Below are 15594 nucleotides of genomic sequence, written 5' to 3' on the forward strand. Positions count from 1 at the left end.
TAATAAAAATAATCCTGCACACAACTTCGTGGGAGGTGTTTTCCTCTCTGATCAGAGACAGAAACACTTGTGTGGAAAATTGCCACCAGTATTGGAATGTCAGAAATGCAACGTTCAGTAACCTACAATGAAACKAATTCCTCAAGGCAAAAAAGTCAAAGAGAAAGTCTAAGGACATGCAAGAGCACAATCTTCATTGGAAAGGTAAAAATAACTGAAAATTATCACAGTGGAAGGAAAAAAAAAGTAACTGCTAAAAACAGCATCTAAAAACCCTATAGATGAATTGAAGAATCAAATTTTCTGTATTGAATGCAAAGTCATAAAAGGYTCTCAATCTCACAATTCCCATTTATGAATAAAAGGGCTAATGTTTCAGGGCATTACTATGAGCTACATATTATTTTTAAAGCTCCTAACAATTATAAGCTAATTATAAAATATATAAAGGAGTTCAAACGTACATCATGACGTCTGTTGATCTCTTCAGCAGGGAGTTTTGCTTGCACAGCTTCTTGTAGAGGGTCAAAAGCGGACTTCACTGCATTTTGAATTCTTTCCAACATTTGCTTTTTATCTGGGTCTGTTGTCTCATTGAGTTTAACTAAAAAGGGCTATAATTTAAAAAATAAATTAAAAAGCCAGCTGCACACAGTAGCACTAGGTTCCATATAGAAAATATTATCTTAGCCACACAGTACCTTGCTAGTGATGAATAATACATTATGCCACAGAAAAAGCTTTGATATCAACTACTGAAACATGAAACATACTCCTCATTAGAAATAATGGTGCAATCACAAGATTTTAGTTTGCATCCAAATTCATTTTTTCAGAAAGACTTCATAAATCACTACGTCATYACCATAATTGCTGCTGTTCTCATTTTCTATGCAGCTGATCACCTTAACTATGCAGTTGATGACCAAAAATTTGAAAAAGGACAAGTTTTAAAGATGTGAAAGAGACTAAAATGTAATGTTCAGAGAGTATGCCAGGCCAAGATGGTTGGGCAAAATTTCCAGGCTTCCTATTCCCWGGCCTATATTCAATTCATTAGAATGATAATCTCTTTGTGATCTGTAGTTCTAAAAATTTTGAGAGAATCACCTTCCCTCACCTTCAATCCTGAATAAACAATTAATTAAATCCCTAAAGCTTTTGAGCATTTTTGCTTTTTCCAAGGTTATCAACAGTACAAAAGGGAAACCTCCCAAGCTTGAAATGATTATGGACATACCACTGYTTAAAAACCTCTTTTAAAAATCACTGCTATTCCTCTTTTAAGTTATTATTTTYAAAGTCTAACACATGAACATCCAAATGCTGTTTGAGCAATACATGMACTCACAAATAAGTTCAAAGAATACAGAAATCAGGAATGTCTTTTAAAGAATTTGTCAATTCTTAATCAGTGTAAAAACCAGTGTGATACACAGTTCAAATAAGATTTCTAATTTGTGTGGTGCCAGAATTAAAACAAGCAGAAAGTTTAAGAAGATAGCAAAGCCTGAGGCATTTTTTAGATGCTTTCTTACATTTTTGAGTGAGAACCTAAAAYACAAGCAGAGATTACCACACCCACCACTGAGGCAGTTCTAACATCTTCAAGTAGCTGATCTGGTGTTGATTTGTTCTCTCTATATCGTTCAAAAAGGTAATTTTGTCTTGCTCTCTTGATGATCTACAAAACAGAAACATGGAAATATTTTTTGAAGTGACACAAAGTGCAGGTAAAATCTACTACATACAAAAGGCATTTCAGAATCCCTATAAATTTAACAAGCTACAAGAATTACATGCAGTAATAYAAATTAAACACACCATACATAATTAATTAGCTACTTAACAGAGTCAATTAATCATCTCAACAGGCAAATAAAATAAATTATCTTTGTAAAATACTTAGTCTTCATTATTAGTGAGAACATTCATTTATACACAACAATRTAGGGTTTGCTACCACAGGAGTGCCACAAAACTGGGAAAATCAATGCCTTTGTGTACAAAATGYCTCAGTTAATAAGTGTAAGATTTACCATGGCTGATAAAGTAGCAATTACATGTGACTCTCTAACTTCCATTCTAAAAGTAGAGTATTTTAGATTGCAATTTTAAAAACTCCCTTACCTTATCATCAATATCTGTAATATTCATACAATAGAAAACGTCGTATTTAAAATAATCCCTCATGATTCTTCTCAGGATATCAAATGAGATGTAGGACCTAAAAACCAAAAAGATACAGGGGTGCTTGTAGTGAACACCTATATCCATTCTATGCACAAACCATTTAAAATTAATTCAATAACTGTGCAGCAGTTTTACTTAGCCCCCACCTATTAGTAAGTTTTTTAATCACACAATGATAAAGTATTATAACATGCTTTCAATCTCAAATAGYAAGCATTGAGTCTAAAGAGACCATTTTCTAGTAATATACTCATCTAAATAATATCTTTTCCTAATTTTGCTTCCTACAGGCACTGTTATCACCTACATCAAAGTAAGGAATGCAGTACCTGGCATGTCCCATGTGAGAAGCGTCATAAACTGTTGGACCGCAGCAATACCACAARACCTTTTTCCCATTCTGAGGCTGAAATACTTCCTAAATTGAAAGAGAAGGTACAGTGGTAAGAAAYTGAAATACATTACCTTGGGCCAGTAACACCCCATTTGGAGATTAGAACACGAAAACATGGATTTTAATTACAAAAATGAAACAGTTATTCCACTCCCAGCTTTACCATAAGTGAAGATCACTACTAGCTTTATCACGCAAGASAGGTAACAGAGTGTGGCTGCTTATGTTATATGCATTCTCATCAATCAAGATATCAGGTTACAACAATTTAGAATAGACAGGGCATTATTCAAACTGTTTGTAAATGCTTCCTTTTGCATTGAAAAAGGTTACACCTTATAATCAGTTCACAGATACTTGAACACTATATGCCATGTAACRTTAATATTCTTAATATTTCCTCTTTCCCAAAGGACTCCCAAACAAGACCACAAGAACTTTTATATATTTTATATTACAACTATATAATTRGTGRGACTTTTTTTACACAGGCAACATCTGAACAAAAAAAACGTAATTTTATTCTGCTCACACTGTCATGTATTACAGTGGAATACCTGGCTATTGTGCATGACAACTTGAAACTGGGAACTGAATATTATGCAGGAGGCTCAAAGAGACATGGACTTGCAGTGTATGTGTACTTAGTGTATACAGTATTACACTTGCCCAGCAAATGCACCAGACTGGCACAGCATTTCCGGCTCCTGCTTGTTAACATTTCACAGAATATAACCCAGAGACCTGACTATTGACAGGGYAAACACTTCAGAAACAAGCATTTGATGAGTGCTCTATTTGTGTTTCTAGGGAAATCTCCACTTTCCCTTCATTTACTCACCTTACTGCGAGTCAGGCTGTTGTAGAGGCAGAGCCTAGAATGTTTTGTCCCTTCAGGGGGAGACCAGGGGGGCTGCACACGTTTGCCTTTACCTAGGAAAAAAAGYAGTTTAAGGAAAACCAAAAAGACACATTCCACAAACAGATCTGCATTATAACATTTTCTCCTTATCATTATTTCAGAAGGGAAAAAAAACCAAAAAAAACCCCACATCTAAATGGAGAAAGCAGCCTCAATCCTAACAATCCAGCTACTACTATTACAGCCTCCTACAAAGCCACCAAAACCRAAGTAAATTATTTCAATCTAGATAATTTTCTACTCTGTAACTTGCCATTCCTATTAGCTTTTGATCCAAGTAGCAGCAAGGGAGAGAGTACACAAGTAAGAGCGTGCAATTCAGGTAAAGTATTACCAAGAGTTTTGAAATTCGATGAATCATTAATGAAGTGTTATGGCAGTCCAGGGCTTTCTGCAATGCCGCTGATTTTACTGTAATGGCACATCACAGATCTCACACAGAATTTGCAAAATATCTCCAGAGTCCAGAGGTGTCTCTAGAGCCAATATTGACAGAGTATGTGCACTCAGAGTGAGAGGGAGAGGAGATACAAAGGCTTAGAAAGAACCTCAGCWTTTTATCGTGCATTGTTACTATGTACACAAGGCATTCCTGAACGCACTCATTTACCACAAATATGATTCAGTTCGGCAAGAGCTTAATGGCGACATTTTGTCATGAAAGAACAATGGCCATGAAAGAGAATAGATAAAAACCAGGGCAATATAAGTGACAATATTCTTGCATTTGTTTTCTCCTAAATTTGTAAGAAACAACATAGTTGTTAAACTCATGGGGTTTTTTCAAAGAGAAGTATGGGCATGTAATTTGTCAGAGTTGCAGTTTGCTGTGCACTGGGCTGTTTACAGCTGTAACGATGTTAGACCAATTATCACATYAACTAGGAATGAAAGCAAACCAGAAAATTCAAGAATACAGCAAGTTTGCCAGCTTAATACACACAGCACTATCTTTGGGATTTCTCATGGTATGCATTTTAACTGCAATTAAAATACTATACAAACTATTTGTTTTGACAACAAAATTGCCTTTCTGATCCTGTGTCTCACAGTGCTCTTCATTAACTCTGTTTCCTCAATCTCTTCATATGCATATTCTGGCTGAAAACCTTCAAATAACATAAACATTCATGGTATAAAAAAATTAATCTCTTCATCTTGCTTTTTTGAGTAAYTGCTTATATATGAAAAGAGGATATTAATTATAATACTCTGCCTCACAAAGGGACTTTATTTAATCTCCATGCTATGAATCCATGGAAATATGCGTCCATTCTAAATATTTCATTGCATGAGGTACTCCTAAACAGAACACCTCAGGTTCAAAAGCAGTCTCTCCATAACACAGGTCATAAACCAAGGTATAGATTTGTTTACTGTTTCATTGATGAMGATTACGCTGGTATGCCTAATTGTGGCCAAGGCTTCCCTCGGGGAAAGAAGCCTGTGTGGGTTAGTCTAATAAAAGATAAATCTGTAAGGCTTTCTTCAGTTACAACCACACAAACATAAGAAAAAACCTAGATACTGTGTCCTATGTTTCTCAGCTTGCAAGTTAGGTGTCCTGTTTTATCCACTGTATGGATGCCAAAGGAAAAGTAAAAGGCTGGTAAAATACTGTTTAGCTTGTTCAAAAACACTTCTGCCAGATTACAGCTTTTCCCCTAGTTGAACTGAAGTTCATTTGCCCTAATCCACCATGGAGTTTCCTGGTACAATGAAAAAACAAYAATAAAGAATTCAAGGTCTAAAAAGTATGGCAGATACGTGTGTTACTTTCATAGAGAACACGGGAGAACATAATTCCAGGACTCCTGAAACACATGCACCAATCATGAAGACATAACCCTTCAGAAAGATAGACTCTGCAGTAAAGATTTCATGGTCAGGCAAATGGWAACCTTTTCTCTTACTGCTCCACCCTGATCCATGGAAGTCTAYAGACAAACTAATTAGTTAATAAATCTTCTATCAGAGCCAAGGGTGCAGCTGAGATCCCTTCTCTGCTGGAATGAAATAATAACCAGCACAAACACTTGCAGGCACACACAACACRCACAGAATTTACTCAGAGCATTCTGATTTTAACTGCTGGTCTCTTATGCAATGAGAACACAAATGGTGRGAGGTTGTGAGAAGATGGCAATGGAGTAATATTAGTCAACAACCACCAGAAAGAATGACAGACATCATGCATTCATTTGTGGTACTTCAAGCACTATACAACAGCTCTGCGTTGTTATTATTAATTATTTCATGACTCCATGAGCAARGATCTCACTATAAAGCAAGTAAATTAGACTAGCTCATTGGGAAACAGCTCGGGAGAGTGATGCAGCTCCCAAAAATGCCTGCCCATGCTTACACAATGACCTAGATTAACCAGTTAATACTTCCTCAAATCATCAGCATGCCAAAATTACCATCGTTTAAAAAAAAAAAAAACCCAGACATTCCTTGTGAAGTTCAGTGTTAATAACAATCATAAGAGGAAGTATTTAGCTTGTTTTATTGTGAATTTGTATATTACACGACAACTATTTAGTTACCCTTCCAAGGGAAAAAAGTGGACTGAGCAAATGTTGGTTTTTCAAGGGAAAAACCCAATCCCACATACTCTTTTACAAACCAGAAGATAGCAAGCTTTCTAAAAGAAAATAAACATAATCMAATTCTGTACACTAAGAAATTTTAAAATGAAAAAAAATTGGTAACAGTTTTAACATCCAAATAGGTCAGGATCTATCAATTACACAGTAACTGTATGCAAGAATAATGTTATGACTTTGAATACAAATCGATACTGTAAATTTTAAGGCGTGCAAGAGAGTATGAAAGGGAACTTCTAGGAATTCTCATCAGTGAAAACCAATACAATGTCAGCTAGTCTATAACCTGCCCACCAGTTTCRTATTACTCACTTGTTTGAAGTTTACAAGGCTCATTTTTTTCACTGCTGCCATCATAGATTGCTTCTATGTGTCTGTACCACCGGACAACATGGATATACTGGTCCACAGGTGGCCCCGAAAACTTTCTGAACACCTCCACATCTGCATGTGAAAATGTGAACCCCTGGATATAACTACGAGTGCTCAGGTACTCGTTCAGAGCCTTCACCCTGGCTTCCTCTTCACTAATGCTCAGAATAAAACTGTAGCTGGAAGCTGYAAAGAGAGGCACAGGACATTTGGTCAGCATTAAAAGAAGGAGATCCCATGGCCAAAATATATCCTTACAATATACATCTCCCCCTGTAAATTAGCTCTGGCAACTGGTAAGAAATTTGAGAAAATTATGTTTAATACAAGCTACCGAATAACTATGTATTTCCTATTAATAGGAATATGATCACGCTGCCATAAGTTTTTAATGACATTCTTTCAAAGATGTCATTAAAAAAAGACAAGACAGGTCTTTTTCATGAAGAAATACGATCTAGTGAAAAGGGAAAAAAACCCTTTATGTAGAGCAAACCTATTCAGTCACTCTTTTCCAAGCTGTTAAAACACTCATCCTGCAAATATTTAAATATGATTCATCTTACACACTATGGAAAGGCTGTGAATATGTCTACTCAACTTGAGCATGTAGTTCCATCTTTGCAGGGCTGTTGCCTGCTCACAGGCTCCCAGCACCATGYTCAGTTCCTCCTACTTGCTCTGGTAACTCAAAACTTCAGTTGTTGCTGTATATTTCCATATTGCTCCCATGCCACTTTCTSTTCTCAGGCACATGAATAATATTTWAAATGAGTAAGATCTACACAAATGAACAGAAAGGATATTGGCTAGTGCTCCTCTCTCAGAATTTCTTAATTCCAAGATTTCTTTGGCATATAGGCAAAGCAGGTTCAGTTATGCCTCATCATGACAAATGCAGGAATACACAGGAAAGCTCTGTGAGTTGGATGCTCACATGAAGAGCAAGCCCTGTTCAAGTCAGTGGGTACAAAGCACTATGAGGTTACAGCACTGGGCTAGCACTTCCTTTAGGCAAACCCAGCATTCACATTTTCCTACAATGATTCAATGTTTGTAGCTCCCTTTGTGTTCAAAGCACTGTATAAACATTAAGGCAATATCCTGTTAAGATAGTCAGCCAGCAAGGTAATTTAAGTCAAGGTGACACTGCAGTAAAGTGGCAGTAGGAGAGCACCTGTCCCTGCTCCCAAACCCCAACAGAGACCACGGCCAGCAGTGTCACTTCTCACACTGCATGAACATCTCCTGCAGGAGGAGCTCCCAAAGCATGGAGGTGCTCATACAACAGCACTCTGGGAAAGGCAGGAGAGAAAGAAAATAAGGGAGTGATGGCTAGGAGAGGATGTRAGGGACTGCACAATTGAGAAGTTGCTCCAAATATCATCAATTAAGACTTTATGAGTAGCTCATTTTCTATATGAAAATCAATTATTAAAATATCCAACAGCAACTCAGGATGACAGAGAAGTGGCACCTAGATACCAATGATAATTGTGTTCATCTCTTTTGGGTATAAATTAGATATAGTACCACATTAGGAGAACTAATTAAAAGGTCAAGGATTTTTTTAAAATTTAAAAATCGAAGCTCATTAAAAATATTTAAAATTTAAAAGCAAAGAGAGATTAATATGAAGTATAAATCCTTCTCAAGACCTATCCATGTAATTGCTCAGTACAAGTAAGGAGTACCAAGGAAATAATGGTTCATAACTTGACCTTATGCCTTGCCTTACCCAGCAGAATAGGATTCAGCTTCGGCTCACACAGTTCTACTTAATATAATCTTTTCAGGCTCCTAAATATTTACTGATGTTTATCRTCACAGAACTTCACATGTTTATTCACAYRAAATAGTTTGAAATAGTTATGTTCATTAACTGTGGAAACCTAAGACATAAATCTCCCTTGAATGTGAATTTTTTTTATGTATTAATCATATGAGGGAAAAGGCAGGAAAAGAAAAGGTATTACAARAATGATCTGGGTAGAAATAAAACTATATCTCAAAGAAAAGATCTTTTGCAAGGAAAAGCAACACTCCATTTGTGAGGTATTATTATAATTATTATGATCATTGTTTACACATCAGGCTGCTAATGGGAAGCAAGTCAGAGTATCTGAAACAATRTAAGTGCCTTCCAACCACATCAGTAAACCAATCTAAAAGGGAAGTTGCCCAAACTTACACACAAATACAACAAATATGACAGCACTCTTACAAGCTAATTTTGGYAAGGAAAGATGGCAAACACTGCCTRTGAATGTTGGTACCAGCTCAGCCCTGATRAGTTTAACAACCAAATTCTTTTTGAGCAATCTTGGCATGGACATTAATACTTGAAATTATAATGTTTGGCAGGCTCACTGTTCCATTCCCAGCATCCCACATTAGGACAGGCTCAGGCTGTACTGAGCAAATGACCATGGTAACACTGTCTTTTGGAAGGCAGTGTAGCAATGAGCCACTTCTTTTCAAGCAAAAGGAATCAGTGATGGCTATCTATGTAAAAGTCTGCTCTGAYTTAATTGATATAACTACTAAAAGAATAATAAATCTACAGCATCTGTAGATTTATATTTTGATTTCTATTCTGCGTCCTCAGCTCCTCCGTTTTGCAATGCCTTCAATTTATCAAACACTCCCAGTGAAATATTTCCTGGAACCTCCCAAGTGCTGCATCCCATTGTCCCATACACTTCAGTATCCTCTTGTATAGCTCCAGTCTGTCTTTGCTCAGTCTGCCAATGGTAAAAGAGGCAGCTTCCCACTGTCAAATTAATTAGTTAATTAATACCAATCAATGGATTCCAAAAGTATTGAGGAAGAAGGGCCAATGGATGTGCATAGATCTGACTTGTTTTCCCTGTTGCTTTAGGCAAACAGGCTAAGAAATTGCCCTTCTCTCTGACTGCTGCTTTTTTCCACCCCCAAAAAAACCACCGTTTTACTACTCGACTGCATTAGGAAGAGTCTCCAGAAACATGGGAGTACTACAGAGCTGTTGCATAACACTGAATTGTAACTCGTGAATGGAACAATCCATAGATATCAAATCACATCACTCAAGAGGAAACAAGCACTGAGAACAAGTATTGAAGAGACAGCAAAATAACCTTGAAAAATCAGAAGAATTAATGTTAACAACATAACATTTAAAAGCCRTTTCAAGAAATTCCACTGCAGACATTAATTAATACAGGTCTCATACAATAACTGCTGTTGTACAATCTCTTTGGGTGATATAATTGTCACACATTCTTCTTTCCAGGCATGTAGTGCTTTGGAGACTACTAAAGGACCCAGGGAATTTGTCTGAAAGATTGCAGCAACACACAGGCTCAAAGGCACAGGACTGCTTCYACATTTTATTTGCACATAAAATAACTTGAAGTTTAATCAGGACACATAACCCCTATAATACCAAATTTCATGCAAAATTTTCACTTTTATAAACTCGAAAATGAAAACCTGTGTTCCTTGAAGGTGTTGACAGCAGAATAAATACAGAAAAGCCAAAAAGAAGGCAGCAAGCTAGCTGACACAAAACCAAGGACTTACTTTGCCTCGGGAAATATTATGTTTCCTGGGCTTCCCTGAACCTGCTAACCTTGTCAGTCATAATTAAAKAACAACGTAAATATTCTGGGAATTCTGCAGAGGCATTCTCAAAAAAGTAATCTTACCCATTTCTGAACATTTTAAAATGTAATTTKTCTTCCAACTTAGATTTCACAAATTTAAAACAACTCAGAAAAGCCAAATGTAACATGTCTCATTATTAATACAACTCCGAACTGGCCATTTATCATTCTGGCTGGCCACTCTGGTAACTTTGAAAGGAATTCCAACTATCCACTCAACCAAGACGAATGCTCCTTTTCCATAAACATTTCAGAAAAATCAAAACAATGCAGGGATTCCAGCTAATGCCAGACACAGTATAGACAGAGATAGACAAAGAGACAAGAACTTATCGAGACTCACACATGAGGAGCAAGAGGCTTTTAGATAAGCAGGGATTTTTAAGACTGGAGTGTCCCACACCAAGGAAGAGCTTGTCRACTCTAGTCAGTTGAGCCCTGAAAGTTTCACTTCCACTTTTCCTGAACTGAAACTAAATATAACAATTGCAATTTCAGTTAAAAAAACCCCACCGAAACAAATGTTGTTTGCTTAATAACAAACTCAACTAAAGAGTTTCTGAAAGTGCACCTGAACTGAGCTTTTGGTGTTTTTTTCTCCTTTAAGATATGAGGAAACATCGCTGCAAAAGTCAATCCCTTGACAACAAGAAATGTTTCACTTTAGTGGGAATATTACTTGTGATGAACAAAAAGCAAAATAACCCTCAGTAACAAAGAAAAAAGGGGTAAAAATCTTCGTATTTACAAATCCTTAACTGGAATGACAGAAATTTCCAACCCTTTACATACCATAATGGTATTTCATACTTGCATGACTGGTATTCCAAGCTTACATTTGCTACAGTAGCATCAAAAATTACAGTGCTACCCTAGCCCTCCTTCCATATGGAAGCAAGCAGTACAACCCRTCATTAAAACAAGACCACAGAAAATGTCCGTAAAAGTCCAAAAGTTCAGACGTGAATTCAATGGAGAACAACGATGGTTTGGGAACACGGCAGGGGAGACACRGAGACAGGTGAAAAACACGGACGGCGCGGCGAGCAGCGCACGGACCGAGCGCAMCCAACATCTCCCGGCACCCACCGAGCTCGGGAACAGCTGTTCCTAAACATGGGCAACGAGGAGCTCCGAATTTTCTCCACAAATCACTAAACGCCAACATTAACCTTTACACTGGCGGCGATGCACAAGGCGAGCCGCATCCCGCGGGACGCGCCCCCAGCCCGCGGCTCTTTGGCGCCCGAGTCCCAGGGGACGCGGCGGAGCCCAGGGGACGCGCAGAGGAGGCGACCCCGCCGCCACCGCCGCCCTGACGCCGTGACAGCGGCGGGGCCGCGACCCCGATCCTCGCCGAGCCGTGACAACCCCTGCCGCCCGTTGTCCCGGCCCCGCCGGGGGCCCGCGGCTCCGCTCGCCGACCTACCGTGCTCGGCGCTGGCGGCTGCTGCCATCCCGGTGCCGGTGCTGCCGCTGCCKCCGCCTGCCCTCGCTCCCGAGCTGATGCAACAGCGCGTCCGGAAGCCTCGCCCCGCCCGCCCTACGCTACTTCCGACGGGCCGCGTCACCCGGGCAACGGGGCAGCGCCGCCCGGCTCAACCTGGCACGGCACGGCACGGCACCGCCCGGCAGGGCACGGCCCCACACAGCCCCGCCCGGCACGGCACCGCCCGGCCCCTCACGGCACAGCCCAGCCAAACCCCGCCCGGCACGGCACCGCCCGGCCCCACACAGCACAGCCCGGCACGGTCCGGCCCCACACGGAAAGGCACGGCCCAGCCCCACACGGCCCGGCCCCACACAGCACAGCCCGGCCCGGTCACACACCGCCCGGCCCCACACAGCACAGCCCGGAGCAGCGCGGCCAGCCCAGGCCCCAGCAGCACCGTGCCGACCAGGCCCCAGTGCCGCCGCTCGCCTTTCCTTAAATAGCTCCAAGGACGCTGTCGCCGCCAGAACAAAGTCCCAGAATCGGCCCTTGCTTCCGTCTCCACCAGGTTTTTATTGCTGTGCTTCAAACATAATGATGCTGAGCAGTCAGATACAAAGCAAAATCATCTCAGAATCCAAAGTATCACAATACTCTTCTCAAAAACAGCAGTGCTCTCTCGGTCCCCACCACCCCAGTTGGGCAGCACAGCACTGCCACTTACAAAGGGAAGCATGAGYTCCTGGCTCCCAAGTGGGTATCCAGCATCTGAGTTTAATACCTAATAACTCAAAAGCCCTTGGAGTAGGTCACAGCTGGAATATCCATGTAAACGAGCAAAGGCATTAAGTCCCTTCCAGCTCTCTGCATGAGGTGAGGAGTATCAACTCCATGCCCTCATTTCTATGAGCAGTTCCTGACATTCATATTTAAAGGAAGTTAACACATGTTTGTGCTTACAAACACAGGAGCATTTTTGCAGTTCATCATAAACATTAATCTGCAACTTCTACTTCACTTATTAAGTTTCTACTTTTTAAAGTGTTTGATATATTGTCACAAGCCTTGGAATCTATACGCCTCAGCTCATTCAGTAAATTAATAATACATTGTTTCTCTCCCAATGTGTTTCTCCACATGAGAAGCATCTGATAGGATTGTTCTTCTCTATTATCAGGAAATCTAGAAATAGTTTTTTCAATATCATTTTCCTGCAGATGAGTTCTCATAAGCCGCTTCCACTGTTTTGGTGGTACTCCCGTTATAAAGGCCTCAAAGGTATCCATCAGTTCTGAAAGGAGAAACACACATCAGCTTGCGTTTTAAAACACAGGGAAGATTTTTTTTCCATAGCTCCCATAGATGCTTTCCCCTTAATTTTCAGCCAATACCTGCAGAGACCAAAGAGCAGCAGCAMGGCAGGGTTTGGCACCTAAGAAGCCACCGGACAAAGTAGGTTTTCTATTAAACGGTCTTGAAAGCAGCTAAAGGTATTGTGCATGTGTTTCAGAAGTGGTCTCCTAAGACAAGACACCATCCAGTAAAGGTGGTTTTGAGAAAGGCTTCATTGGCTGGCACATTCCCTTGACAGGGCTACTTAGCACAAGGTTTGAACCATTTCACTAATCTGCTGGCAGAGGTTTGCCACATCAAGACCACCACAAGCAAAACCCATGGCTTGGACATCCAGCGCAACGATTTGCTGGCTACAGGCAGATGTGTGGAGGTTTGGCATGGTCTTCAACAGAAATATCTCCTGTTCTGGCCTACACCTCACTCAGTAAAGCAGAGTACACTGCTGCAATGCAGACCTGCTTTGAAATATTTTTTTAAAAAAATTGTACCCTTCTTATTCTTAAAATCATGATTCGTCTATACTCCCAGGCAGAAAAATTATGCTCTAAAGTAGAGGAGGGATTACAGCTTTTCTGTAAYGCAGCAATAATCCTGTTTCAGTATAATTTACATTAAACTGGGATTCTTATAGCTGTAAGGAGTATTCATTAGCCTCTTTATACCATTCCTTAAGTAAAGTCAACAGGAAAAAAAACCCTAAATTCCAAGTACTGCCAACTTATGGGATACTTACCCCTTGGAGAGAGATCTTTAACAATTATCTGACACTTTGCTTTTCGCACCTGTAATACAAAGTTGGACCATTACTCCAGTAAATCAGAGTGCTTCTACAGCACACACACCAATAAGAGGAGTGGGACAGATTTCAGAGCAGACCTGTAAGTACTTTAGTAAGAAAAATTGCATGGTAAAAACAAATACGCTACTGGCTCTGAAGTGAAGCAGCAGGCAACATATTTGCTGCTATTGTAAAACAGTAGCTTCTGCCAGTAGCTATTGACAGGGAGATGAAAGAGGCAGAGTAAATGAAATGAGGGATTAAAGGGKTTTTTTTTCCAAGCTTTTACTTCCCATACTTCCTACTACATATTTAAGGCCAAGTCTCCTCTACTGCTTTGCCTGAAAGCTCAAGGAATAGTTAAGAACTCAACTAAAATGATAGTTGCATTAGAGCAAATACAGGGATAATTTCCCATACATACCCTTACCTTACAATTTGCTGGAGTCCCATGGGGTACTTTAGATGAGCTGTTCCACTGAAAAATAGATTTCTGGACACATTTTGCTGGCAATGAAGACTCGGGAGCCCTCTTGGACCCCACCATCATGGGGCACTCACAGCCCCTGTGTGAGACAGTGCCCTGCTGAGGAATCACACCATTTTCCTCTGGTGAGCTGTTTTCTACTTCCAGGCTAACACTGGTTAGTGCTTGGCTCTCTGGGCTCACAGCAGAGTTCTCATCCTCCGGGCTCCTTTCTGATAAAATGAGGTTTTCAGTACAGCCCTCAGACTTCTGTAAAGAATAAGAACATGTTTTGAGAGGTATTTCACAGTTAGAGCTTCAAAGACAGTCTGGGGAGGGGTAAAGAGAATACATGAAGTCCCCACTTGTCAGAGAAATAATAGGAGAGCTGCTAATTTGGCAGAGTTACAGGCTTTACAGAATTATACTTCAAGTGGTTTTAGAGCCTGACTCTGCCTTATTGGCAGAGTTCTTATCCAGTTCTACTCCCACTGGACACTGCCAGGTCAGGCTCACAAGCTACCTCCACAACAACTACAGCAAACTTTTCCTATTAGTCTCACTGATGTGATTGGTACTTGCTCTTCCCTAGGTACAGAAGGCTTCTAAGACAGGAGGGGACTAAATTGCCTTACTGCACCTGAGCTGAATTAACAGCACCAGGGGCTTCAAGCCTATCACTGTGTCAAGGGTGATGCTCTCAGAACTGTTGCCAAGCTGATTGTAGCCCATCAGTTCCACATAAGTGCACTACCCCGGGCTTTCTTTGGCCGGATTAGCTTTCCTGGCAGATTCACAAACTATAATCAGCTGGAAGAAGGCAATGAACACCCATGTATGTTGCATAGCTTTTGTGASGGGACAAAGAGGGAAGCCACAGAGGAAGGCTGCCTTCATTTTTAGCATTTTCAATTCATTTAACAAGTACAGGCCAGRGAGTACAGCACCAGTTCATCATGAACAGTACAAACACAAGGCAGAGTAGCAGCTAATGCCTCAGGCAGGCAAACTTTAGGAATAGTTTTTTAGATGTGGAAAATTATGATGAAGAGTAACTGTTCTTCCCCTGTGACTTGTGTTTATTGTGGTACAGTCCCTTTGTAAGCATAAGCCAGCATGATTTCTGCTTGCACAGGGTCAGTGACACACAGGTGACACCACCATGTGACCACCCCCAAGCAGGGATGGGAGGCAGAATCATCCCACAGATCACATATGTATTTTGCTCATCATTCTCATTGAAAACACTTTGTACTTCAGGGCATAAACACATTAAAGAAGTTGATCTTATTTATACAAGATAATTTTTAAACAGGAAACCAAATGCCTGAAAGAGCACAGCATGGCTGGCAATTTTGTTTCAAAATCCAACATTAGCTATTAAAGTCTCAGCAGTCGTTGGGTTTTTTTTTTTTTTTTTTTTTT

The 15594-nt window shown here is 40.2% G+C and overlaps 2 protein-coding genes across 4 annotated transcripts in view; both read right to left on the reverse strand.

Moving 5' to 3' along the window:
- The window catches only part of CARS1 (cysteinyl-tRNA synthetase 1), a 32212-nt gene extending 20547 nt beyond the window's left edge, over window positions 1–11665 (reverse strand). Inside the window, exons 1-7 of one of the 3 annotated variants that reach the window (XM_057369237.1) lie at window positions 11567–11665; window positions 6431–6676; window positions 3429–3520; window positions 2523–2611; window positions 2131–2227; window positions 1586–1684; window positions 465–614 (exon numbers count right to left, since the gene is read on the reverse strand). In XM_057369237.1, the coding sequence (XP_057225220.1) occupies window positions 465–614; window positions 1586–1684; window positions 2131–2227; window positions 2523–2611; window positions 3429–3520; window positions 6431–6676; window positions 11567–11594 (801 nt within the window). In that variant the 5' untranslated portion in view covers window positions 11595–11665. Of the gene's footprint in view, window positions 1–464; window positions 615–1585; window positions 1685–2130; window positions 2228–2522; window positions 2612–3428; window positions 3521–3762; window positions 3782–6430; window positions 6677–11566 lie in introns of those variants that run through there. The other 2 variants (XM_057369238.1, XM_057369240.1) reach the window with 2 other exon arrangements.
- Window positions 11666–12128: 463 nt separating this feature from the next.
- Window positions 12129–15594, reverse strand: part of LOC130575384 (tumor necrosis factor receptor superfamily member 16-like) — a 10635-nt gene continuing 7169 nt past the window's right edge. The window contains exons 8-10 of the mRNA XM_057369241.1: window positions 14134–14439; window positions 13659–13707; window positions 12129–12860 (exon numbers count right to left, since the gene is read on the reverse strand). Coding sequence (XP_057225224.1) covers window positions 12565–12860; window positions 13659–13707; window positions 14134–14439 — 651 coding nt within the window. The 3' untranslated portion in view covers window positions 12129–12564. The remainder of the gene's footprint in view (window positions 12861–13658; window positions 13708–14133; window positions 14440–15594) is intronic.

The sequence above is a fragment of the Malurus melanocephalus genome, unplaced genomic scaffold (assembly GCF_030028575.1).
Source record: "Malurus melanocephalus ecotype Western Australia unplaced genomic scaffold, MMel_1.1 scaffold_106, whole genome shotgun sequence".
In the NCBI taxonomy this organism is placed as follows: Eukaryota; Metazoa; Chordata; class Aves; order Passeriformes; family Maluridae; genus Malurus; species Malurus melanocephalus.